The sequence below is a fragment of the Podarcis pityusensis genome (genome assembly GCF_964106645.2).
Source record: "Podarcis pityusensis genome assembly, chromosome: 8".
NCBI lineage: Eukaryota > Metazoa > Chordata > Lepidosauria > Squamata > Lacertidae > Podarcis > Podarcis pityusensis.
In genome coordinates, this window is record NC_138033.1 from 78,018,462 (window position 1) to 78,045,105 (window position 26,644).

The 26,644-nt window shown below is 48.9% G+C and overlaps 1 protein-coding gene across 1 annotated transcript in view; it reads right to left on the reverse strand.

The window, feature by feature from the left end:
• Positions 1 to 26,371, reverse strand: part of ALDH4A1 (aldehyde dehydrogenase 4 family member A1) — a 31,659-nt gene extending 5,288 nt beyond the window's left edge. Inside the window, exons 1-11 of the mRNA XM_081017963.1 lie at positions 26,213 to 26,371; positions 22,769 to 22,862; positions 21,036 to 21,128; positions 20,017 to 20,064; positions 18,586 to 18,741; positions 16,918 to 17,067; positions 15,627 to 15,701; positions 13,861 to 14,048; positions 11,252 to 11,325; positions 9,540 to 9,736; positions 7,458 to 7,502 (exon numbers count right to left, since the gene is read on the reverse strand). Of these exons, the coding sequence (XP_080874089.1) occupies positions 7,458 to 7,502; positions 9,540 to 9,736; positions 11,252 to 11,325; positions 13,861 to 14,048; positions 15,627 to 15,701; positions 16,918 to 17,067; positions 18,586 to 18,741; positions 20,017 to 20,064; positions 21,036 to 21,128; positions 22,769 to 22,862; positions 26,213 to 26,253 (1,161 nt within the window). The 5' untranslated portion in view covers positions 26,254 to 26,371. The remainder of the gene's footprint in view (positions 1 to 7,457; positions 7,503 to 9,539; positions 9,737 to 11,251; positions 11,326 to 13,860; positions 14,049 to 15,626; positions 15,702 to 16,917; positions 17,068 to 18,585; positions 18,742 to 20,016; positions 20,065 to 21,035; positions 21,129 to 22,768; positions 22,863 to 26,212) is intronic.
• Positions 26,372 to 26,644: the final 273 nt, after the last annotated feature.

The following is a 26,644-nucleotide window of genomic DNA, read 5'->3' on the forward strand; positions in this document are numbered from 1 at the left end:
AGTAACACTTCTCTGAAGTCTCTCAGCCCCACTCACCTCACAGAGTGTTTGTTGTGGGGGAGGAAGGGAAAGGAGAATGTTAGCCACTTTGAGACCCCTTCAGGTAGTGATAAAGCGGGATATCAAATCCAAACTCTTCAAACTCTTCCCACTGTTTCCAGAAACTAGCATTCAGAAGCATGGCTGCCTGTGGCTAGCAGCCATCAATAGTCTTCTCCTCCTCCATGAATCTGTCCAATCATCTTTTAAAGCCACACAAGCTGGTGGCCATCACTGCCTCCTGTGGCAGGGAGTTCCGTAGTTTAACAATGTGCTGCACATAAAGAAGTTCTTTTATCCGTCCTGAATTACCGTATCCCACGTTCAGCTTCATCGGATGCCTAACGAGTTCTAGTGTTATTTTGAGAGGGAGAAAAAAAACCTTTCTCTATCCACTTTCTCCGTGCCACCCATAAATTTATAAGCTTCTATCGGGTCGCCTCTTACTCACCATTTCTCTAAACCAGTTGGGCCTCCAGCTGTTTTGGACTACAACTCCCATCATCCCTAGTTAGCAGGACCAGCAGTCATGGATGATGGGAACTGTAGTTCAAAAACAGTCGGAGACCCAAGTTTGGGAAAACACCACTCTAAATCAAAAAGTCCCAAACATTGCAACCTTTCTTCATAGGGGTCACTCCACACACGCACCCCCCTTTGATTATTTTGCTGGTCCTTTTCTGAATCTTTTCCAACTCTATAATATCCCTTTTGAAGGGAGGCAACCAGAACGACACACAGTATTCCAGATGCAGTCGCACCACAGGTTTGTATAATGGCATTATGGCACGGGCAGTTTCCATCCCCGCCCTACAAAATTTGGGTGCAACCACCGGAATGGAGGGTTTGTGATGGAAGGCCCAAGTCCTGCACCCACCCAGATTGCATTCGCACAACCGCCGGCATTTGGGTGATTGGTACAAACACCCCGACAGCACTCTACTGTGTCGACTGAAAATCAAGCATCACCAAGGAGGTTAACATTACTTAGACTCCACAAGGCATTACTAGCATATACAGTGGTACCTCGGGTTACATACGCTTCAGGTTACATACGCTTCAGGTTACACACTCCGCTAACCCAGAAATAGTGCTTCAGGTTAAGAACTTTGCTTCAGGATAAGAACAGAAAACGGGCTCCGGCTGCGCAGAAGCAGCAGGAGACCCCATTAGCTAAAGTGGTGCTTCAGGTTAAGAACAGTTTCAGGTTAAGAACGGACCTCCAGAACGAATTAAGTACTTAACCTGAGGTACCACTGTAAAGCCCTTAATAGCCTGGGACCAGTTTGCTTGCAGGGTTGCCTTAATAGACACCCACACGACTGCTAAATTCTGCAAAACTGCCACTGTTACAGGTGCCTGTTGTACACTATGCAAAAGATCTTTTTCATGAAGGCGGCACCTACACTTTGGAACTCCTGGCCTTTTGAAGTCCAGAACGTGCCAAAACTCACGGCGCCCTTTTCGGCGCCCACCAGAAACTTTTTTTTTTGCCTATCCACGCATTCTTCGGCTGACCGCCGGTTTTAATTCTTTCGGAAGTTTTCGGATACTAGCCAATTTCATCATTTTGTTTGTTTCCGTAAAGCGCTCAGAGGTTACACAGTGGTACTTCTGGTTGAGAACTTAATTCGTTCTGGAGGTCCGTTCTTAACCTGAAACTGTTCTTAACCTGAGGTACCACTTTAGCTAATGGGGCCTCCCGCTGCTGTTGTGCCGCCGCCGTGTATTTTCTGTTCTCATCCTGAGGTAAAGTTCTTAACCCGAGGCACTACTTCCGGGTTAGCAGAGTCTGTAACCTGAAGCGTCTGTAACCTGAAGCATCTGTAACCCGAGGTACCACTGTACAGTAGTACCTTGGGCTACATACGCTTCAGGTTACAGACGCTTCAGATTACAGACTCCGCTAACCCAGAAATAGTACCTCGGGTTAAGAACTTTGCTTCAGGATGAGAACAGAAATCGTGCTCTGGCGGCGCGGCGGCAGCGGGAGGCCCCATTAGCTAAAGTGGTGCTTCAGGTTAAGAACAGTTTCAGGTTAAGAATGGACGTCCGGAACGAATTAAGTACTTAACCTGAGGTACCACTGTAATGCCCTCAAGCGGCGGCTCCACTCCCTTGGCCAAGGTGGGCTGGCTCATCTGGGGGGGGGGGGGGTTGAGCTAGATGGAAGGGACGGTGGCCGCCCCTGACCTTCTTAGGAGGGCCAAGCAAAGGAAAGAAGAGGAGGATTCTGGGAAACGAGAAACTTGCCCCAAAGATAGATCCCCGTGGTCAGTGGCGCCTCTTCCCAACCCCTTTGGGTGTGACGAGAGATTAGCCCGATTCAACAGGAGAAGCAAAGGACTTCAAAGGGAAAGTCTTCGGCTACGGGAAGGGGGAAATGTGCCTAGACGGAGCGAAGCAGGGGAACGTGAGGGCGGGGAGCGAAGAGGAGGAGGAGGAGGAGGCGATGGCAGCGGTGGGGTTATCATTATTGACAGATGCCTGCTCCTAAGCTGTGAAAATACGTCTTTAAAGAAAGCATTTGCCGGCTCAGCCATAATCTCAGCAGGGATTCGCTCAGCAGAAAAGGCAGGAATGGAGGAAGCTCAGCTCCTGGGAGGTGGAGATAGCAGAGCAAGGGGGGGGGCGAGGAAGGAACCGAGGTGGGGGTAATGCCACGCAGGACCCAGAGACTGGGGAAGGGGTGGGACAGGGAGCCATCGAAAGCGGGACAGGGAAGGGCAGGTGGCTGTGGGATCGTTGGCTGTGGGTCCGAGAAGGATGGGGAGGCCAGACCTATATCCCTAGGTGAAGGAGGAAACGGGTTTGCTAATTTGGGCCTTTTTTGGTTCCTTTTTATCCCACCTTTTTCTCCCAAGGAGCTCAAAGCACCCGACGTCATTCTCCTCCTCTAATCCCCACAACAAACCTGCGAGGTAGTTTAGGCTGCCCCAAGACCACCAAGCGAGTTTCATGGCCAAGTGGGGGGTGGGTGAATTCGAACCCTGGTCTCTCGGGTCCTAGCCCAACGCCATAACCGCTACACCACACTGCCTTCAATGCAACTGATGCACTCCGGAGTTTTGTTGAGGATTATCCTGGGAGACGTTCGGCTGAAGGGCAACTCACAGAGATATGATGCAGAACAAATAGTGTTGCGTCAGGAGGTGGCCAAAGAGAGGGAGGACCCCGATTTGGCTGCAGTTGGAGGGAGTCAAGAGGGTGGGGGCTTTGTGAGTTTCATTAAGGGCCCTGCTTCCTTCAGGAACATAAGAACCCCCCACTGGATCAGGCCAATGGCCCATCTAGTCCAGCGTCCTGTTCTCGCAGTGGCTGACCAGAGGCCTCAAAGGGAAACCCACAAGCAGTGTCTGAGCACAAGGACATTGTCCCCTCTGGTGGTTTCCAGCAACTGATGTCCACAGAAGCATCACTGCCTCCAACTGTGGAAGGCAGAGCAGAGTCGCTGTGGCTAGTAGCCATCAAGAACCCTCTCCTCTATGAATTTGTCCAGTCCTCAGTGATGGCCATCACTGTATGCAGTGGGAGGGAGTTCCACAGCCTAACCACACACTGCACAAAAGAAGACTTCCTTCCTTCCTCAATGTTCCAACATTCAGCTTCAGTGGAGGTTCACAAGTTTAGGAGGAAGAAAAACGTTTCTCTGTCCACTTTCGCCGTGCAGAAATTTATAAACTTCTGCCAGGTCTCCTCTAACTTGCCTTTTACCTAAACTAAAAAGTCCCAAGGACTGCAACATTTCTTCATAACAGAGTCATTCCATTTCCACTTTGATCATTTCGGTTTCCCCTTTCTACACGTTTCCCAACTCAACATATCCTTTTTGTGGGGAAGCGACCAGAATTGGACGCAGAACATTCATAGATTTCTAGAGTTGGAAGGAACCCTGACGGTCATCTAGACCAACCCCCTGCAATGCAGGAATATGCAGCTGTCCCATTAGGGGATCGAACCTGCAACCTTGCCATTATCAGCACCATGCTTTGCATTCCAAAAGTGCCCAGACCAAAGATTTCAATAATGGCATCCTGATACTGGCAATTTCGTTTTCAATTCCTTCCTTCGCCTTAAGATTGATCACTCTTTATGCCAGAGAAAACTGAGGCCAGGTTTTCCTCGCCTTCTCAGGGAAAGTGCACAGGTAAAGACTGGTGGGGAGGAAAAGAGAGCAATGTCTAGGGTTAAAATAACAGGCTGGAAGGAACACATCCCAAACTGGTCTGTCTATCTCAGTTTTGTGCGCACACATGGACACACATCGGGGGGAAAGCTGTTGGTCCATCAAGCTTGGTATTGTCTACACTGACTGGCAGCAATTGCTTTCAAGGGTTTCAGAGCAGGTGCCCTACTCATTGAGCCTGCTCACTCCTTCCAGCTGGGACCCTGCAATTTTTAGGGGCTGGTTTACGTGAACCGACACCACCCAAAGAACACTACAAAACGAAACAAAAAGGTTCTATATGTGGGACCGTAGAAATGCTGAAAGCCTGGCTAGTTGCTGTGGGAATTAAGCCATGAATCCATGCTCATGTGTGAACTAGTTTTCCGCCAAGTTTTCCAGGACTAAGCAGCAACCTGCATTGCAGAAGGGCAAAAATCTGCCATAGCCATGAACGTCTTTTGAACCCCTGTCTGGACAGGGATAGACTAACCTCTGTAGTCTATGCTCTGGTAACCTCTAGGTTGTTGTTGTTCAGTTGTTTAGTCGTGTCCGACTCTTCGTGACCCCATGGACCAGAGCACGCCAGGCACTCCTGTCTTCCACTGCCTCCCTCATTTTGGTCAAACTCATGCTGGTAGCTTCGAGAACACTGTCCAACCATCTCCTCCTCTGTCGTCCCCTTCTCCTTGTGCCCTCCATCTTTCCCTACATCAGGGTCTTTTCCAGGGAGTCTTCTCTTCTCATGAGGTGGCCAAAGTATTGGAGCCTCAGCTTCAGGATCTGTCCTTCCAGGGAGCACTCAGGGCTGATTTCCTTCAGAATGAATAGGTTTGATCTTCTTGCAGTCCATGGGACTCTCAAGAGTCTCCTCCAGCACCATAATTCAAAAGCATTAATTCTTCGGCGATCAGCCTTCTTTATGGTCCAGCTTTCACTTCCATACTTCACTACTGGGAAAACCATAGCTTTAACTATATGGACCTTTGTCGACAAGGTGATGTCTCTGCTTTTTAAGATGCTGTCTAGGTTTGTCATTGCTTTTCTCCCAAGAAGCAGGCGTCTTTTAATTTTGTCACTGCCCCTTCATGGATCACTGCCTTGCCGTGGCAAAGGAGCTTGAATAACTCAGAGAAGCTAAGAGCTATGCCATGCAGGGCCACCCAAGATGGACAGGTCATAGTGGAGAGTTTTGACCAAACGTGATCCACCTGGAGCAGGAACTGGCAAGCCATTCCAGTATCCCTGCCAAGAAAACTCCATGGACAAAATAAAAAAATTCCTTCCTGTAGCACCTTAAAGACCAACTAAGTTAGTTCTTGGTATAAGCTTTCGTGTGCATGCACACTTCTTCAGATACACATGTGTATCTGAAGAAGTGTGCATGCACACGAAAGCTTATACCAAGAACTAACTTAGTTGGTCTTTAAGGTGCTACAGGAAGGAATTTTTTTATTTCGACTATGGCAGACCAACACGGCTACCCATCTGTAACTGGATCCATGGACAAAGACCTCTAGGTTAGATTACTGCAATTGCATTATACATAGGGTGGCCCCTGAGGATGGTTTGGAGGCTTCAAGCTGGTCCAGAATTTGGCGGCCAGGTTGCTCACCAGAGCAAGACGGCGTGAGCATATTGCACCGATCCTGGCCTGGCTGCGCTGCTTGCCAATTTGTTTCTGGGCCCAATTCGAAGTGCTGCTTTTGATGTATAAAGCCTTAAACGGATCAGGACCGCAATACCTCAAGGAGAGACTCTCCCCATAAAAGCGACCTGGACCCTGGACCCTTCTTCACGTGCCTCTTCTGTGAGAAGTCCGGAGGGTGGCAACACAAGAACGGGGCCTTTTCTGCAGTGGCTCCTCGTAGAGGCTCGCCTGGCACCTTCATTATACACCTTTAGGCACCAGGCAAAAACACTACTCTTCAACCAGGCCTTCCACCTCTATCTGTGCCGTCTGAGAAGTGGGTGAGACGCATTTCCCCATCCCCACCTTGATTTTAATGCATCTATGTTGCAGGGGTGTAGTTGTAAGTTGCTCTGGGTTGCCTTGGGCAAGATAAAGCAACTAGCCAGGTTAATTAGTAAATAAATGGGGGTCTCAGGCCCAGGGGTTGATTTGAGGTCCTCTAAGCCTCTCTGTCTAGCCCCTAAGACTCTCGCCAGGCCACCCCCCTCCTCTGAGGCCACACCCCTCACTGGTCCTGCTTTGCACCCCACTAGAGTCTTTTAGCCTGGCTGGGAAGTGCTTCCCTTGAACTCTGAAAATGCCTCTTCCTTCCTTGGGTGGGGACATAAAGAAGGACATGCGACTGTTTTATTAAAGTACCCAGTGCCGGATTTACGTATAAGCTAAACAAGCTATAGCTTAGGGCCCCACTCTCTTGGGGGCCCCAAAAAAATTTAAAGGGGGGAAAAACTGGATGTACATTTCCAAAATATAAGATATAAAATAAAATAAAACCTACATACAGCAACAGTTGTGTAGGTCCATAAATTACCATATAGCATATATTCAACACAAAAAAGTGACAATTTGTTGTTGACAGCAGGACATATAAAAGGCCCCATTACCTTCAGTAGCTTAGGGCTTCATCAAACCTAAATCCGGCCCTGAAAGAACCCTATTGCACAAAGGCAAAATTTACCTTTGTTGCCCCTCCTACTTTTGCCTCTGCCCCCACCCACCATGACACGTGGCCCCCGAAAGCCTGCCTAGAAGGGAATGTGGCCCTCGGTCTGCAAAAGGCTGGGCAAGCAGTGGCCAAAGGATAAGGAGTGTGCACATGTGTTGTTGTTGCTGCTAAATTTGTTGCATCCCAATCTTTCTCAAAAAAAGCCCTGGGGTGGCGGCTACCAGCAGCTAAGACACAAAATGGATTTTACAGAAACCATAATCTAGAATCCGGTATGATGCTCAAAATAAGCAAGAATCCCAGCTTGGCCATACAATTCTCCATTAGTGATGGCGGTTGGCGCCCACTGGGCCCAGTAGGGCAGAAGGCAGGGAGCCAAACAGCAGGTGGCGCTAGAGCAAAAGACAGGCGGGAATCACTAGCTTAGGACAGAGTCTACTGAGCCAATGAGATCAACCCTACAGCACCCTAAAAGCCTGCAAGGATAAATGAACAAAACCAGCGTAGGGGGCAGTCAGAGGTGCACAGAGACGGAATTTCCATAGAGAAATCCCGATTTCACCGTACAGAAATACTGGAGTGACCGGAAAAGAGATACGAATGAAGCCCGTTACCTTGTGGTCGATGACAGCAGAGAAGAACGTCTCGAAATCTGTCGGCTGGGGAGAAAACCAAACGAGGGAGAAAAAATGTGAGATGCCTCTTGGTTTCTGTTCTGCCCATCTCCCACCAAAGTGAGGGCTGCATTCATGTCTTACGTTGAAGGTACTGTGATACCATTTCAACACCGCTTTGGCTTCCTCTGAAGGATTCTGGGAACTGTAGTTTGTTAAAGGTGCTGAGGGTGGTCTGAGATCCCTCTTCCCCTCCCAAGTTATTCCCTGGGAAGATGGATTGATTGCTAAACTGCTTTGGAAATTGTAACTCTGGGAGGGGAAGGGGGGAACCTCCTAACAACTCTCAGCAGCCTTAACAAACTACAGTTCCCAGAATCCTTTGGAGGAAGCCATGAATGTTTAAAGTGACATGATAATGCTTCAAATTTTCAGTGCAGATGGGTTTTTTTGTTGCGATCAGCGCTGTTTCCGTCGCACTACAGTTCCGAGTCCCACTAAAAACTATTAATCTCGCTATCTGCAATGGTCAAAACTAATGTAATTAATTGCCAAATGAAGTTCAGTGTCTTTAGGTACAGAAGCTACTATCATCAATGCTTTCCCCAAAGAATTCAGGGAGCTGTAGTCTGTTATGGGTGCTGAGAGTTGTTCTTTCCCACTCGGAGCTACAATTCCCCAGAGTTCCTCAGGAAAAAGGACGGATTGTTAAAGCACTCTGTGAATGTGCTCAATGAAGACACGAATCACAGAGCACGAGATTTGGATGGGGAAGGGAGCTAGGTTCAACCCTCGCCATCTAGGGCTGGAAGGGGAGCCACCACATGTTTTGGGGACCCCTCCTGTTTTTGTGACTGCGACTGCTTGCAATATTGTGCTCTGATGTTGCAATCCACCCTGCGGCTTTGACCCAGGCCAATGGCCCAAGTAGCCCAGAATCGCAGTGCCCAGTAAGTAGCACAGCTGCCCCAAAGGGGAAACCTGCAAGTGGGGTCTAGGAGCAAGCGCCCTCTCTCTCATCCTGTGGTTTCCAGAAACTGGGACTCGGAAGCATTTCTGCCTCTGACTGTGGAGCCAGAGAACTGCCACCATGGCTAGTAAGGTAAAGGGACCCCTGACCATTAGGTCCAGTCGTGGCCGACTCTGGGGTTGCGGCGTTCATCTCGCTTTATTGGCCGAGGGAGCTGGTGTACAACTACCTGGGTCATGTGGCCAGCATGACTAAGCTGCTTCTGGCGAAAACAGAGCAGCGCACGGAAACACTGTTTACCTTCCCCACCAGAGTGGTACCTATTTATCTACTTGCACTTTGATGTGCTTTCGAACTGCTAGGTGGGCAGGAGCAGGGACCGAGCAACGGGAGCTCACCCCGTCGCGGGGATTCGAACCGCTGACCTTCTGATCGGCAAGTGCTAGGCTCTGTGGTTTAACCCACAGCGCCACCTGCGTCCTGCCACCATGGCTAGTAGCCATCAATAGCTTTAAGAAGAAAAAGGGAGGGATGGCAAAAGGCAGCGGTTGTTGTTTTTTTAAATTAGTCTGTTCTGTGCAACCAATCCCTGCCTGTGTAGGCAACAAGTCAATTCCTAATTGCCAGAGAGAGAGAGAGAGAGAGAGAAAGAGTACAGTGGTACCTCGGCTTAAGTACTTAATTCGTTCCAGAGGTCCGTTCTTAACCTGAAACTGTTCTTAACCTGAAGCACCACTTTAGCTAATGGGGCCTCCCGCTGCCTCCGCGCTGCTGGAGCACAATTTCTGTTCTCATCCTGAAGCAAAGTACTTAACCCGAGGTACTATTTCTGGGTTAGCGGAGTCTGTAACCTGAAGTGTATGTAACCTGAAGCGTATGTAACCCGAGGTACCACTGTACTAAGGACGAAGGAGAGAGTTCTGTAGGGAAAGGGGGTGTCAGGCATTGCGGGGGGGGGGCAGGGATGGTCCCGAAAGCGGGGAGGGGGAAAGCAGGGGATAAAGAGGTGCCTTCAATGGGAATTAGCAGCCAGCCAAGTGCAGCCTCTAATCCCATCAGCCACCCGCTGAGCCGCAAAGCCCCTTCAGCGGGAGAGGAGTCTTCCCACTCACATCGCCCACTTTGATCTTCCGGTGCTCTTCCAGGAGCGCGGCTTTGATGCGGGGCCACAGAGAGTCGGGGGCGTAGAGGCGGGAGCAGGCCGAGCACTTCTGCCCGCCGTACTCGAAGGCCGAGCGCAGGGTCCCGCTCACCACGCTGGGCACGTCCGCCGAGGAGTGGACAAAGTGGAAGTTCTTGCCGCCGCACTCTGCGCAGAGGGGGAGAGAGAAGGGAGACTTTGGCACAGGAGTTGAGCGGCAGAATGGCGTTGACTTCCGTGCTTTGTGAGAACGTCGGAAGAGCCCTGTGGCTGGATCAGGACCCTGGCCCAGCGTCCTCTTCTCAGAGTGGCCAGCCTGGTACCCTGAGCACGACCCGAGTCTAGCGGTGACACTCCTGCAGTTTCTGGGAGTCGAAATCCTCACACAAACATCCCCCCCCCATCAAACATTGAATTGTTGCTTGTTTTTTATATAATTTATGTTGCGGTCGTGACGCTCTGCTATGTTATTACCGTATGCAAAACCGCTTTGCGGCTCAAGCGAGTGAAAAGCAGCACTGAAATACAGTCGTACCTTGGAAGTCGAATGGAATCCGTTCCGGAAGTCCATTCGACTTTCAAAACGTTCGAAAACCAAAGCACGGTTTCCGATTGGCTGCAGGAAGCCCCTGCAGCCAATCAGAAGCCCAGCCGGATGTTCGGCTTCCAAAAATAGTTCACAAACCGGAACAGTCACTTCTGGTTTTGCAGCATTCGGGAGCCAAAACGTTCAAGAACTAAGCTGTTCGAAAACCAAGGTACAGTCATACCTCGGGTTACAGACGCTTCAGGTTGCCTTTTTTTGGGTTACAGGCTGCCGAAACCCAGAAGTACCGGAACGGGTGACTTCCGGGTTTCGGCGGTCACGCATGCGTAGAAGTGCTAAATCGTGCTTTGCGCATGCGCAGAAGCGCCGAATCGCAACCCACGTGTGCACAGACGTGCCGCTGCGGGTTGCAAAACTGCATCCCGCACGGATCATGTTTGCAAGCCGAGCATCCACTGTACAGTTCTATAATGAATGAATGAAACATGGCAGAAGGCAACTCGGAGTCTCCGTGAAAACCATCACCTGAATTTCAGCCTTCCAATCCACATGCCTCCCGGAGGAATATAAGAAGCCCCCAGCTGGATCAAGCCATCTAGCTTAGCATCCTGTACTCACAGCGGCCAAACAGATGCCCATTACAGGAAGCCCACAAGCAAAGCTCAAGCACAAGGGTGCTCTCTCCTAAGAGCCTTGAGGGGTGGGGAGAGTTGCTGTTCTGCTCAGGTCCTGCAGCAGGGAGTTCCAAAGGTTCGCTGCACATCGCACAGCGCAGATCGGTTTATTTCCATCCTTCCTGAGCAGTTCATGCATTCACTGAGTGACTAACAACCACAATGGCTACAGCTGGAGGCAGCTATGCTTCTGAATATCAGTTGCTGAACGTGGCAGGATGGGGAGAGGGCTCTGGGGTTCAGATCCTGCTTGTGGGCTTCCCACTGAGGCATCAAGCTTGGCCACTGTGAGGACAGGATTCTGGGCTGGATGAGCCATGTGTCCTGATCTAGCAGGCTGTTGTTATGTTCTTAGTTCCTTGGAAGAAAGGAGTAAATAACAGCAACTCATGCAAGGAACAACTCAAGTCTTTCCAGCCTCCGTGGAGAATTGGGGCAGCATCACCCACATCAGACGCTTACCCCCAGCAAGCCGTGGGAAGGTGCGGTACCGATCCAGGTTCTCGGAGACCTGCTTCCAGAGGCGCTTGAAGGTTCTGGAAAGGAGGGGAGGAAAAAGAAGAAGAAGAAGAGTTTGGATTTGATATCCCACTTTATCACTACGCGAAGGAGTCTCAAAGCGGCTAACATTCTCCTTTCCCTTCCTCCCCCACAACAAACACTCTGTGAGGTGAGTGGGGCTGAGAGACTTCAGAGAAGTGTGACTAGCCCAAGGTCACCCAGCAGCTGCATGTGGAGGAGCGGAGACACGAACCCGGTTCCCCAGATTACGAATCTACCACTCTTAACCGCTACACCACACTGGCTCTCATGATGCAGAATTTCAGAACCCAGGCTCTTTCGATGTTCGTATGAACAGTGATGTTACACACACACATAATCTCTGTTTCGATCTGTCAAGCCTGCCCCTAAACATATTGTATGTGATCCTGGGTTCAATCTCTAGGGGGCTGGACTAGATGTCCCTGTGGAGTCCCTTCCATCTCTAACAATTCTACAATTCTCAGGGCACCAAATTCTTGGTTTGCCACCAGCCAGCCGCTTAATTTCTGGCAGAGGCTGCATCAGCAGATTCTCTCTCTCCCTCCCATTACAATTTGCTGTTTTCTGGGGCGAGCGGGAGTTGCCATTTCCACCCAGGCCTGACCCCCCTCTCCTGCAATCTCTGGCTCTCAGAAGACTGCGAGGCTATTAAAAGCGCCAGCCTCCTCTAAACCTCTGAACGAGCGCCACGCTCGGATGCGCCCCTGCTCCTTAAAAGGTGGGGAGCTCATAAATTAGCGCCGGAGTGTGGGACTCCTGGTGTGAGAGCATTAGCATTTTTATTGTTTTGAAAAGCAAGAGTTTGGTCACACTTGAAATCAAAAAGAAGAAAAAAAGAGGGGGGAGAGAGAGAGAACAAAATGAAGTACTTCTGGCTTTGCCTCTCCTGCACTCTGCCACGGACAGGAAGTGTCAACCTATAAACAGGAAGTTGAGCAACCCGTAAACACACTTTCCAGGAAGTATCAGCCAATAAACAGGAAGTTGAGAAACTTGCAAATACAACTTCCAGGAAGTGTCAGTGTGTAAGCAGGAAGCTGTTTACACGTAAACAACTCTTCCAGGAAGTGGTACCTATAAACAGGAAGTCAAGCATGCTGCAAATTCATCTTGCAGGAAGTATCAGTCTATAAACAGGAAGCTGAGAAGCTTGCAAATACAACTTCCAGGAAGTGTCAGTGTGTAAACAGGAAGCTGTTTACACGTAAACAACTCTTCCAGGAAGTGGTACCTATAAACAGGAAGTCAAGCATGCTGCAAATTCATCTTGCAGGAAGTATCAGTCTATAAACAGGAAGCTGAGAAGCTTGCAAATACAACTTCCAGGAAGTGTCAGTGTGTAAGCAGGAAGCTGTTTACACGTAAACAACTCTTCCAGGAAGTGGTACCTATAAACAGGAAGTCAAGCATGCTGCAAATTCATCTTGCAGGAAGTATCAGTCTATAAACAGGAAGCTGAGAAGCTTGCAAATACAACTTCCAGGAAGTGTCAGTGTGTAAACAGGAAGCTGTTTACACGTAAACAACTCTTCCAGGAAGTGGTACCTATAAACAGGAAGTCAAGCATGCTGCAAATTCATCTTGCAGGAAGTATCAGTCTATAAACAGGAAGCTGAGAAACTTGCAAATACAACTTCCAGGAAGTGTCAGTGTGTAAGCAGGAAGCTGTTTACACGTAAACAACTCTTCCAGGAAGTGGTACCTATAAACAGGAAGTCAAGCATGCTGCAAATTCATCTTGCAGGAAGTATCAGTCTATAAACAGGAAGCTGAGAAGCTTGCAAATACAACTTCCAGGAAGTGTCAGTGTGTAAACAGGAAGCTGTTTACACGTAAACAACTCTTCCAGGAAGTGGTACCTATAAACAGGAAGTCAAGCATGCTGCAAATTCATCTTGCAGGAAGTATCAGTCTATAAACAGGAAGCTGAGAAACTTGCAAATACAACTTCCAGGAAGTGTCAGTGTGTAAGCAGGAAGCTGTTTACACGTAAACAACTCTTCCAGGAAGTGGTACCTATAAACAGGAAGTCAAGCATGCTGCAAATTCATCTTGCAGGAAGTATCAGTCTATAAACAGGAAGCTGAGAAACTTGCAAATACAACTTCCAGGAAGTGTCAGTGTGTAAACAGGAAGCTGTTTACACGTAAACATCTCTTCCAGGAAGTGGTACCTATAAACAGGAAGTCAAGCATGCTGCAAATTCATCTTGCAGGAAGTATCAATCTATAAACAGGAAGCTGAGAAACTTGCAAATACAACTTCCAGGAAGTGTCAGTGTGTAAACAGGAAGTTGAGCATCCCGGTAAACAACTCTTCCAGGAAGTGGCAGCCTATAAATAGGAAGCTGAGCTGCCCACAAATATGACCTCCAGGAAGTGGAAGATTGTAAACAGGAAGCTGAGCATCCCGTAAACAGGACTTCCAGGAAGTGGCAGCCTATGAACAGGAAATAGAACAACCTGTAAATACAACTTCAAATCGGTGGCAGCCTACAAACAGGAGGTCTCCCACCCGTCCTAACTCACGGTACACTGCCGGTGAAGTTGAGTCCACAAAAGTGCTCCGAGGCTGTCACTGTATCGCCAAAAACGGGGCCGTCGGCCGGGACGAACTGGATGACGTTGGGCGGGAGCCCCGCTTCCAAAAGGATCTTGTAGACGGCATAGCTGGACAGCATGGCTGTGTCGCTAGGTTTCCAGAGGACCACGTTCCCCTGGGAGAAAGCAAAGGCCACAAAGCAAATCAGATTTGTCACAGAATCATAGAATTGTAGAGCTGGAAGGGATTCTAGTCCACCCGCCTGCAACGCAATTGGTATTTAGTTAGGACAGTTAAATGGAACCTCCAAGTTCAGGGGCCGTGTACCTCAGAATGCCAGCTGCTTTGCAGAAACAAGGGCAGAGGGCTGTTGCCTTCGTGCCCTGATTATGGGCTTCCCAGAGGCGTCTGATCAGCTGGTGTGGGAAGCAGGAGGCTGGCTTGACTTTGGGCCTTTGGGTGTTCTTAAATAGCCACTGTGGCATGGAATGGAGCCTTTGTGTACGGGGGCAGTCTACCTCCAAAATGCCAGTCGCTCGGGGACAAACAGCAGGAGAGACAAGAATAGGTGGGCTCGCTGTGGTCTCACTCAGCAGGCTGAACACTGAACAGGTAGCTGCCTTATCAGACCAATTGGTACATATAGCTCAGTATTGTCTACACTGACTGGCAGCGGCTCCCAGGGCTTCACAAAAAGGACATCTCAAGCCTACCTGGAGATGGCAGGGATGAGCCCTGCAGCTACAAAAGAGTTTCCAAGGTTGAGCCTCACCTCAAAAAGGACACTGTTGAGTTTCAAAAGGTTCAGAACAGGGCAACTAAAGCGATCGAGGGGGAGGAGAGACTCCCCTGCGATGAAAGGTTACATCATTTGGGACTTTTTAGTTTAGAGCAGGGTTTCCCAAACTTGGGTCTCCAGCTGTTTTTGGACTACAACTCCCATCATCCATGTCTAGCAGGACCAGTGGTCATGGATGATGGGAATTGTAGTCCAAAAACAGCTGGAGACCCAAGTTTGGGAAACCCTGCTCTAAAAAGTCCCAAATGATGTAACCTTTCATGGCTTTGAGAAAAAGCAAGGAAGAGGGGGCATGATAGAAGTTTACAAATTTGTGCGTGGCTTGGAGAAAGCGGAGAGAGAAAATATTTCTCCCTCTCTCATAACACTAGAACTCCTCCAACGCAGCCGAACATTGGAAGATAAAAGAAATAACTTCTTCATGCAGTGTATAAACTATGGAACTGCCTGCCACAGGAGGCAGTGATGGCTACCAACCTCTCTTTTGCGGAAAACTGCAGGAGGGGAGAAGGCCCTTGCGCTTGAGGGACTAGTTGGGACAGTGGCCTGACTATTCCTAAATTTTTACGTTCTTGAATTTGAGAGATTTGGATAGGTGCTTTTGTCCCTAACCCACTCTCCTCCCCGTCTCAGGATTGCCTAGCAAACTTTGAGGAAGTATCCTAGTGTTAAAAAAAAGACCTTTTTTTAAAATGTCCAGAGGATGGCGAGGGGAGGGAGGGTGATGTTTAAGAACCGGAACGCTTTCCCCGTGAGATGCTCAGCTCAGCGGGCAGCGGGAGGGACCCCCCCTGGTGTTCAAAAAGCACAGGGCTGGGTGTAGAAATACGTGATGCCCAGAGAGGGGAGGGGGGAGAAACACTTCTCCCCAAAACTCCCCCTGCCACTGGCTGGTGGGGGGAGGACGAAACACCAAAGAGCCACCCAGGGCGCCCCCCCCCCCCGATTACTCACCATCAAAGCGGGAGCTCCTGCCAGGTTCCCTCCGATGGCGGTGAAGTTGAAGGGGGAGACGGCAGCAACGAAACCCTGCAGGAGTAGGGGGGAAAGGATGAATTAGGACCGTGGAATAAGCAGCCACGGAAGAGTTTCTGGGGGGGAAGGGGAAGGCGCAAGCGATCGAGCGAGCGAATGAGCCCGCATAAGCATCTGTAGCATCTTTTTTAAAAAATATGCACAGGGCTGCAGCTCCCTGAGAAACTTCGTTTTCATTTTTAAAAAAACACACAACCCTGCAAAGCTTCTAGCCCTCATTGTGCACAGGCGAGCTTGAAACCATGCAGAAGTCAGAAAAGGTGGGTGGGCGGGACTAATAAGATGGTCAGAAGTTGGGGGGGTGAACGCCATTTAGCAAAGCACATAATAATAATAATAATAATAATAATAATAATAATAATAATAATTTATTATTTATACCCCGCCCATCTGGCTGGGTTTCCCCAGCCACTCTGGGAGGCTTCCAACAAAAGATTAAAATACAGTGGTCTGTTAAACATTAAACGCTTCCCTAAACATGGCTGCCTTCAGATGCCTTCTAAAAGTGAGATAGTTGTTTATTTCCTTGACATCTGATGGGAGGGCATTCCACAGGGCGGGCGCCACTACCGAGAAGGCCCTCTGCCTGGTTCCCTGTAACTTGGCTTCTCGCAGCGAGGGAACCGCCAAAAGGCCCTCGGCACTGGACCTCAGTGTCTGGGCAGAACAATGGAGGTGGAGATGCTTCTTCAGGTATACTGGGCTGAGGCCGTTTAGGGCTTTAAAGGTCAGCACCAACACTTTGAATTGTGCTCGGAAACGTACTAGGAGCCAGTGTAGATCTTTCAGGACCAGTGTTATGTGGTCTCAGCAGCCACTCCCAGTCACCAGTCTAGCTGCCGCATTCTGGATTAGTTGCAGTTTCCAGGTCACCTTCAAAGGTAGCCCCACGTAGAGCGCATAGCAGTAGTCCAAGCGGGAGATAACTAGATCATGCACCACTCTAGCGAGACAGTCTGCGGGCAGGTAGGGTCTCAGCCTGCGTACCAGATGGAGCTGGTAAACAGCTGCCCTGGGCACAGAATTGTCCAGGATTCTGCATGGATTGTTGTCTTTATGATCATAGAATTACAGAGTTGGAAGGAACCCTCAAGGATTTTCTGGTCCAACCCGCCCCCCGCCCCCCCACCCCCGCAGTCACAATGGTCTCTATCCTGACTGTCGCATACAGGGTACCCCACCCCAGGGGGGAACAACCTTTGTGCCCCACCTCCAGCCCCCGATAGATCATGCTGTTGGTACTGGGGGGAACGCTGAGCGGCTGTCGCTCCTCCAGCTCCACGGCGTATTTGGCATTGAAACGGAAGAAGTCGATGAGCTCCGCGGCCGCGTCAATCTCTGCCTGGATGACGGTCTTTGCCTGGTTTAAACAAACAAAACTTTCCAAAGTTGCCATTCTTCCAAGTTCATGTTCGGTCCCTTATCCACACGGGCCTCTGCTTCCCTCCCCTTAACGCAGAGCTACCACATAATACTTGTTCAGCGTTCATAAAAAAAAAAATGAGCAGAACAATGAAATTATTACTTTAAAAAGAAAAGTTAAAATCAAACATTTGAAACACTGGGAAAAAAATAACAAAAATCAACAAGGTGTTGAAAATCGGGTCAAAACCCTCGCAAGCATTCCACGTGCCTGGATCGGCTTTGCCTAATCAAAAACATTTTCAGAAGAAAGTGTATGGTGAAGATGCTTGCCCGGTGTCAAGAGGAAGGGAGTTCCAAAGTCTAGGCGCTAAAAGATTGGGTTTCTTTTCTTTTGCAATCATACAATCCAAGGACTGTAGAGTTGGAAGGGGCTGCCAAGGGTCAGCCCCCTGCAATCAAGCAGTACAGTGGTACCTCAGGTTAAGTACTTAATTCGTTCCGGAGGTCCGTTCTTAACCTGAAACTGTTCTTAACCTGAAGCACCACTTTAGCTAATGGGGCCTCCTGCTGCTGCTGCGCCGCCGGAACACGATTTCTGTTCTCATCCTGAAGCAAAGTTCTTAACTTGAAGTACTATTTCTGGATTAGCGGAGTCTGTACAGTGGTACCTCGGGTTACATACGCTTCAGGTTACAGAAGCTTCAGGTTACAAACTCCGCTAGCCCAGAAATAGTACCTCGGGTTAAGAACTTTGCTTCAGGATGAGAACAGAAATCACGCGGCGGTGGCAGCGGGAGGCCCCATTAGCTAAAGTGGTGCTTCAGGTTAAGAACAGTTTCAGGTTAAGAACGGACCTCCAGAACGAATTAAGTTCTTAATCCAAGGGACTACTGTATACAGGTTCCCCATCTCTGCCCTAAAAATAAACTGAAAATCATTTTTAAGATACAGAAAGGGGCAAATCATGCAGGAGGGGCCACAATCTTCCCTGCGAGGAAAAAAGAGAAAGCATTTGATTTTCGCCTTTAATTTTTTTTAGCAGGAAGGTGACTAAAGGAAAGGATAGATAGATATTACAGAGATTTTCTGCCATCGTGAATAAAGAGAGCTTTTGCCCTCTCTCATAATACAGTGGTACCTTGGGTTACATAGGCTTCAGGTTACAGACTCCGCTAACCCAGAAATAGTGCTTCAGGTTAAGAACTTTGCTTCAGGATGAGAACAGAAATCGTGCTCCGGTGGCGTGGCAGCAGCGGGAGGCCCCATTAGCTAAAGTGGTGCTTCAGGTTAAGAACAGACCTCCAGAACGAATTAAGTACGTAACCAGAGGTACCACTGTATATAATATTTTAGTAAAAATAAACAAACAAATGATATTGCTTCTTCTTTCAGATTTTTGTTTCTAACTCAACACAGCACGCGGGAATGCAGAGGAGGGTCCTAACCACAGAAACATCTCCCATAATCCCTTGCACAGCCTGCTGGGGTTTTAGACCCGCGACACACCACACACCTGTCCCACCATAGTCTTGGCCAGGATTTCCGCTCTCCTGGGACCGCTCAGCAGGTTGGCCGCTTTGAAAAATATCTCTGCACGGTCCTGGACAGGCCGTAGGTCCCATTCCCTTCGGGCAGCCACAGCGGCGTTGATGGCCTTGTTCAGCAAGTCCTGGTTGGCAGAGAAGACGACAGGGGAGGTTTATAAGAATTAATAAATTGAAGACAGAGGTCCTTTGGCTGGGAAGGGACGATATGGGATTGGGGGGGCAACTCCCATCTCTTGCGGGGGCGCAATTAGTGCCAGCACCGTCCGTTAAGAGTTTGGGTGCAATCTTCGACACCTCCCTTTCCATGGAGGAGCAGATTACAGTTATAACAAAGGCGGCATTTTTTCATCTCCGCCAAGCTAAGCAGTTGGCTCCTTACCTCTCTCGCCCTGACCTAGCCACTGTGATCCACGCGACCGTCACCTCCAGACTGGATTATTGTAACTCGCTCTACGTGGGGCTGCCCTTGAGACTGACCCAGAAACTCCAGCGGGTGCAGAATGCCGCGGCGAGACTCCTTACGGGTCCTCGCTGCGAGATCACATTCACCCGGTGCTATACCAACTGCACTGGCTCCCAGTGGAGTACAGGATCAGGTTTAAGGTGATGGTTTTAACCTTCAAAGCCCTATACGGCCTAGGACCCTTGTACCTACGGGACCCTTGTACCTACGGGACCGCCTCTCCTGGTATGTCCCACAGAGGAACTTATGGTCTTCAGACAAAAACATCCTGAGGGTCCCAGGCCACAGAGAAGTAAGGCTGGCCTCAACTAGAGCCAGGGCTTTTTTGGCTGTGGCTCCGATCTGGTGGAACGCTCTGTCACAAGAGACTAGGGCCCAGCGGGACTTGAGATCTTTCCGCAGGGCCTGCAAGACAGAGCTGTTCCACCAGGCCTTTGGTCAGGGCACAGCCTGACTCCCTCCTTTGGCAATCTTCACAGAACTTTAGCCTAATGGTTGCCATCAATTTGAGTTGAATTAATTTTATAATGAAATGATTTTAGAATGTTGTACTATTTTATTGTTGTTAGCAGCCCTGAGCCCGGCTTCGGCTGGGGAGGGCAGGATATAAATAAAATTTATTATTATTATTAAATCCAGTTTGAAGAGAATAGAAAGAGAGAATAACTTCCTCCGCCGTTCGATGCACACAGCACCGGCGACATTCCCTGCCACAGGACAGCAGCATTCATCTGAGTACTGGACGTTGGGGAGTTTTGCACCCTGCTGGTGGGCCAACCAGAGGCATCTGATTGGCCGCCGTGGGAGGTAAGAGAGGGACTGTAGCTCAACAGGTAGAGCATGCAGGAAATCCCATTTCTGCCACCAGGAAATTATCCGTGCCCAAGCAGCACATCTGCCTCTAGACACGGCTTCCGACGCAGGCGCTGCTCACCTTATCTGCGTAGCAGTATTTGGCCACTTTGTGGGAATGGTTGAAAGGCTGAAAAAGAAAAGAAAGGTATTTTTGGAGGTCCTTATAGTAACGTTCTGCCCATCTACTCAGAAACCAGCCCCGTCTCCCAAGGTTCAACAGGATTTACTCCCAGGTAAGTTTATACAGGGACGCGGGTGGCACTGTGGGTTAAACCACAGAGCCTAGGGCTTGCCTATCAGAAGGTTGGCGGTTCAAATCCCCGCAACGGGGTGAGCTCTCGTTGCTCAGTCCCTGCTCCTGCCAACCTAGCAGTTCAAAAGCACATCAAAGTGCAAGTAGATAAATAGGTACCGCTCCGGCGGGAAGGTAAACGGCGTTTCCGTGCGCTGCTCCGGTTTGCCCGAAGCGGCTTAGTCATGCTGGCCACATGACCCAGAAGCTGTGCGCCGGCTCCCTCGGCCAATAAAGCGAGATGAGCGCCGCTACCCCAGAGTCGGCCACGACTGGACCTAATGGTCAGGGGTCCCTTTACTTTTACCTAAATTTATATAGGATAGCAGTAGTCTTAGCTAGGAATAAAGCCCATTGGCATTCCAGAAGATATTTCAAGGAGTATTTCAAGCTCACATCAAGGGCTACCCAGGTAGCAACTAATCCCAACAAGATTTTCTTTCATTAGATTTATATCCCGCCTTTTTCTCCAGGGTGCTCAAGGGGTGTACATAGTTCCTCCCTGCCCTCACTTAAACCCAGCAACAACCCTGCGAGATAGGCAAAAGCAGCAACTGGCCCCCAGGGTCCCCGCAGAGAGCTTTACAGCTGAGTCAGGATTTGAACCCAGGTCTCCCAGGTCCTAGCCTGACACTCAAACAGCTACATCGCCACAGGCTCCAAAGACAGAGAGGTTATCCTTCCCAAACAAAATCTAAAAGCAAAATCTCGGCAGCTTAGTGGTTTTGGGAAGTGGAGGGAAAATTCATCACAGGGCTATGTCAGGCCACTAACAAAATAAGCGGAAGTTTGCCAACGGAACTCACCGAGACTTGATACCTCACATCGGCCGTCCACACCTCCTCTCCTCCGACGACACAAGGGATGGATTCGGTCTTGCCTTTCAAATCATTTAGAGCCTACAGAAAGAGTTAAGAGCCATTTGGTGCCCAGCTTATATATCTGAGATTCTAACAGCGGATGGGAACTGTAGTTAAGCAATATCTGTAAGCCATGGGTTCATTCCCCATCTCTGCATTAAAATTATTATTATTATTACAACTACAATTATTAATTAAATTTCTATACTGCCCTTTATCCAAGGATCACAGAGTAATTTACAACATAAAAACATAAAAATACGTAACGTAGTAACAAACAAAAACAATAACACAGTTTAAAAGGCCATAGATGGTTGAAGTAGCCAAAGGCCTGGAGGGGAAAGAATGTTTCTGGCTGGTGCCTAAAGATATGTAACAAAGACGTCTGTCACTCGGACCCATACATGTATAAGTAAGATTAAGGGTTATGTAACTTCTTCCAAAGGGACGCAGGTGGCACTGTGGTCTAAACCACAGAGCCTAGGGCTTGCCGATCGGAAGGTCGGCAGTTCGAATCCCCGCAACGGGGTGAGCTGCCGTTGCTCGGTCTCTGCTCCTGCCAACCTAGCAGTTCGAAAGCACAAGTGCAAGTAGATAAATAGATACCGCTCCGGCAGGAAGGTAAATGGCATTTCTGTGCGCTGCTCTGGTTCGCCAGAAGCGGCTTAGTCATGCTGGCCACTTGACCCGGAAGCTGTACACCGGCTCCCTCGGCCTATAGAGCGAGATGAGCGTGCAACCCCAGAGTCAGTCACGACTGGACCTAACAGTTACCTTTACCTTTAACTTCTTCCAAAACAGCATGACACTCTAGAAGTTGAATAGGATGCAAAATCTGAGGATGCTTCGAATTAGGGTACCTAAGTTGGCATAACAGTAAAAACGCTTTGGCATGAAAAGCCCCATAACCCAAGGAAGTAGGTATGAAGAAGTAAAAAATGCACAAGAAAAACAGTAGCTGATGGAAGTACCGTATTTTTCCATGTATAGGATGAGGGTTTTTTATTTGAAAATTATGCAAAAAAATGGGGCTCGTCTTATACAAGGATAGTGAAGAGTTGGGACAAGCAATTGTTGGCTGTCGCAAGTAGGAGATTGCCAGCGGCATTTTTGCGTGTTATTGGTGGGTGCGTCAAGGTCCGCTGGCTATTGGCTGCTGCGGCAATTGGGCGGGTGCTTGGCGCTTGCTTTCGGCGAGTGTGCAGATGATTGGTGGCTTTGTGGATGTGTGTGCGATTGGTTGTAGCAGTCCTGTGGGTGAGCAATTTTCAACAAGTCTAGGCAATTCTCCCCGAAAAAGTTCAGCAACTGTGGGCAATCCCCTCCCCAAAAAAGCTCAGCAACTCTGGGCAATCTCCCCCCATTTTCTCAATTTTTAGTCCCGTAAAAGAGAGGGTGTGTTATACACAGGGGCGTGTTATACATGGAAAAATACGGTAGCTGGGGGCAGTAAAGGCAAGTGATGGTCTCGTTTAGGGATGGGGGAACTGTGGGCCTTCCAGATGTTGCTAGACTCCCAATTCTCATCAGCCGTGGCAGCAACATCTGGAGGGCCAAGGCTTCCCCATTCTGGCATTAAAAGAAGGCAGAGTTGTGACGGAGGCAGTGAGGGGCAGTAAAGGCAAGTGATGGTCAAGTTCAAGGATGACCAAAGTGCGTATATCTCCTCTATGCAGTACCTTCTGCAGAGCTGCTCGTTCGGGGCTGCCGGACTTGAATGCCAAAATGGGTTCGTTGGCCACCTCTGCAGTGGCTCGGTGCTGCCATCGCAACCTGGCAGCGGCGCAGGTGGGAGAAGAAAGAAAGAAAAGGGAGAAATGTTAGCTCTCGGGTCCCTTTGCGAATTAGCCCCTATTAAGCTGACAAACCTAGACAACATCTTAAAAAGCAGAGACATCACCTTGCCAACAAAGGTCCATATAGTTAAAGCTATGGTTTTCCCAGTAGTGATGCATGGAAGTGAGAGCTGGACCATAAAGAAGGCTGATCGCCGAAGAATTAATGCTTTTGAATTATGGTGCTGGAGGAGACTCTTGAGAGTCCCATGGACTGCAAGAAGATCAAACCTTTCCATTCTGAAGGAAATCAGCCCTGAGTGCTCACTGGAAGGACAGATCCTGAAGCTGAGACTCCAATACTTTGGCCACCTCATGAGAAGAGAAGACTCCCTGGAAAAGACCCTGGTGTTGGGAAAGATGGAAGGCACAAGGAGAAGGGGACGGCAGAGGACGAGATGTTTGGACAGTGTTCTCGAAGCTACCAGCATGAGTTTGACCAAACTGTGGGAGGCAGTGGAAGACAGGAGTGCCTGGCGTGCTCTGGTCCATGGGGTCACGAAGAGTCGGACACGACTAAACGACTAAACAACAACAAAGCTGCTGGGTTCTTTTACAGAAAGGCCGTGGCGGATGACAGATACAGAATGACATCCACAACAGTACTAGCAAAAAATCTTGTTACAGGGACGCTGCCATTGCCAACGCAGCCTGCCCAATGCTTTGGCCTTCAGTCCAAAGTTCAACAGTTTGCTCAGCAGACTGTAGCTGGACCTGTGCGTCTTGGTGCAAAGTTTGACATTCTTCTCCGCACCGGGCCAGCGAGCCAGCTCGAATTTTCTTTAAGAACTTTAGGGCAAGTGCAGTTGGAGAGACATGGGGAAAGCAGACCGGCTGCCTATGTTTGCTTTCCTAAGATGGTGGCTTTGCCGGTCTGTTATCTCATGCACGCACTGATAAAATCCAAGCCCTCATTAGCTGCGATAAGGAAAGGAAAGGTGCGAGGCAGATAGAGATAACAGGACTGTGGGACTGTTGGAATTACCAGGAGTCTATGTCAACGGGAGGCAAGAGATAGACTTAAGAATTAAGGCCCTCTGGATGTTGCTGAACTACAACTCCCGGCAGACCCAGCAAGCATAGCCAGCAGCGGTGGGAGTTGTAGTTCAGCTGCATCTGAAAGGGGCATAGTAGAAGGTCCCAGATTCAATAACTAGCATCTCTAGCTAGGGCTGGGATTCCCCCTGCCTGAAACCCTGGAGAGCGGCTGCCAGTCAGAGTAGACAGCACTGAACTAAATGGACAAATGATTTGAGTTGGTAAGACCACACCAAAATTGTGATGTTTCCATTTGGCCAAGTCTGCCAAAGCTGAATGGGAACTATCGCCCTGTTGCTATCTTTTTAAATATTTTATTTCATTTTTATTTCAGTCTGAATTTTAAAAAACAACAACACAAGTGCGTCTTTTTAAAAATCACGTGTTGGTTTTACCACCTCAAGGACCTGATCGCCTTAGGGTGAAGGTTGGGTAATTAACAATAATAATGAATTTAGCAGTAAAGCCTGGGATCAGCATTTTAATTTAAAGCCTATAAATAATTCTTTTCCAAATAAAGTTAAGGCAAGCACTCTGAAGGGCAAAAATGCAGAAGTTCTCCTCCTGCAGTTTAATTTTTAAGAGCTAGAATCATCTTTTAACCTCCCACTGAAGTTCTTTTGCTGGTGGGGGGGAGAAAGAAAAAATTCCACTTGCTGACGACAGGCCAGAAAATGTCATCAGAGCAGCCACCCGACCTCTGTCAAAGTTCTTGCCTTGAAGCTCCTTGCAAAATCTTTGACTGCCTAGGGAGAGAGGGAAAGACACCTAAGAACCCCTCCCCCAGGTCTGTTTTTTTCCAGGTTATCTGAATTTGGGGAAATTGCTCTTTTCGGGCATGGTCAAAGTCTCAGAAAGCGAAAGGCTTCTGGAGATAAAAAGAGAGGAAAACGGGTGCCTGTCCCTGGAAAGAAATACTATGGGCTAGTTTTACCCAAATTAGACCTACTGAAATTAATGGTCTCAAGTTTGACAATGTCCATTAAGTTTCTGAGTTTACTCAAAGAAGGGCTAATGAGAGACACAGCTCAACAAATACAGATCTCAGTCCCCTGCTACCATCCACCAATAGAATGTTTACTGACAGTTTGAAACCGCAAATCCTTAAAACAGCACAAGAGAGTAAGATCCAGGAGACAGAAAGAGATCATGGCTGAAATCCTAACTATGTATACATAAATGTCCCATTGAATTGAATGGAGCTTAACTCACAGATTAAGTGAAGTTAGGCTTGCAGGAAGGGGCCCTTACGTTAGGAATCAGTAGAAGGGGGCTATTCATTGAGGAATGAATAGAAAAGTAATTCCTGGGGAAGCTACTAGGAGGTTCCCTAACCCCCCCCCCCAAAAAAAGTAGAAGGGACTGCCCAGGTTTGATCTTTGTTTACTGGAGGGGTACTTTTGCACGCAAGGAAGGAGGTTACTTCAGAGATACCCCTAGAACTAAGGGCTCCAGACTCCCCCCACCATCCCAAAGAGTGATCAGATAGTGGCAAGAAAACCTTCCTTTCAAAATGGGGGTGGGTCACTTTCAGACTTCTATAAGAGGGGCTTTGCAATATCCAATTTAAGCCAGCCAGGAAACTACAACTAATCCAGAATGCGACAGCTAGACTGGTGACTGGGAGCAGCCGCCGAGACCACATAACACCGGTCTTGAAAGACCTACACTGGCTCCCAGTACGTTTCCGAGCACAATTCAAAGTGTTGGTGCTGACCTTTAAAGCCCTAAACGGCCTCGGTCCAGTATACCGGAAGGAGCGTCTCCACCTCCATCGTTCTGCCCAGACACTGAAGTCCAGCGCCGAGGGCCTTCTGGCAGTTCCCTCGCTGCGAGAAGCCAAGTTACAGGGAACCAGGCAGAGGGCCTTCTCAGTAGTGGCACCTGCCCTGTGGAACGCCCTCCCACCAGATGTCAAAGAGAACAACAACTAACAAACTTTTAGAAGACATCTGAAGGCAGCCCTGTTTAGGGAAGCTTTTAATGTTTAATAGGTTATTGTATTTTAGTGTTTTGTTGGAAGCCGCCCAGAGTGACTGGGGAAACCCAGCCAGATTGGCGGGGTATAAATAAACTACTACTACTACTGCTGCTGCTATTATTATTATTATATACAGGAGCACAGTCTGAGATGGGGTGGTTTCAGCCTGACTGCCCCACACTTGGAAAATCGGGATTCAAGACAGGAAAGAGAAGATTTGCCCCCCTCCCCAAATAGTCTCCCCCTCGCCCCCAATTATCCAAACTCACCCCACTCTGGGTAGCGTTCTCTGTAACAGTGGAAGCAACATCCTACGGATACACACTGTATATATCTCTCTCTTTAGAGGCTTTGCAAAAAGGAATCCCAAACTGGGAGCAAAGCACGCATGGAAAGGGGTAACCCCTCCCTGTTCCTTAATTTGGAATGGACCATTCTCTTAGCAATGCGGGGGAGGATATCTGCATAACCCCCACCAGAGAAGAACAACCCATTACGCATTGCTACAGAACATAGCTCCGAAAAGCATTTATTGTTATGTATATTTTCTCAGCAGAGTTCAGCCTCAAATATCCCTAGCTGAAAGTATCTATATTTAGATTCTTCTTTTGCCCCCCCCCCCAAAGAAAGGCAAGTAGGCTAACCCAATGCTCTTCGGAAAACGGGGAGGGAGCCGCGGGAACCAACCAGAAGGCGGCACC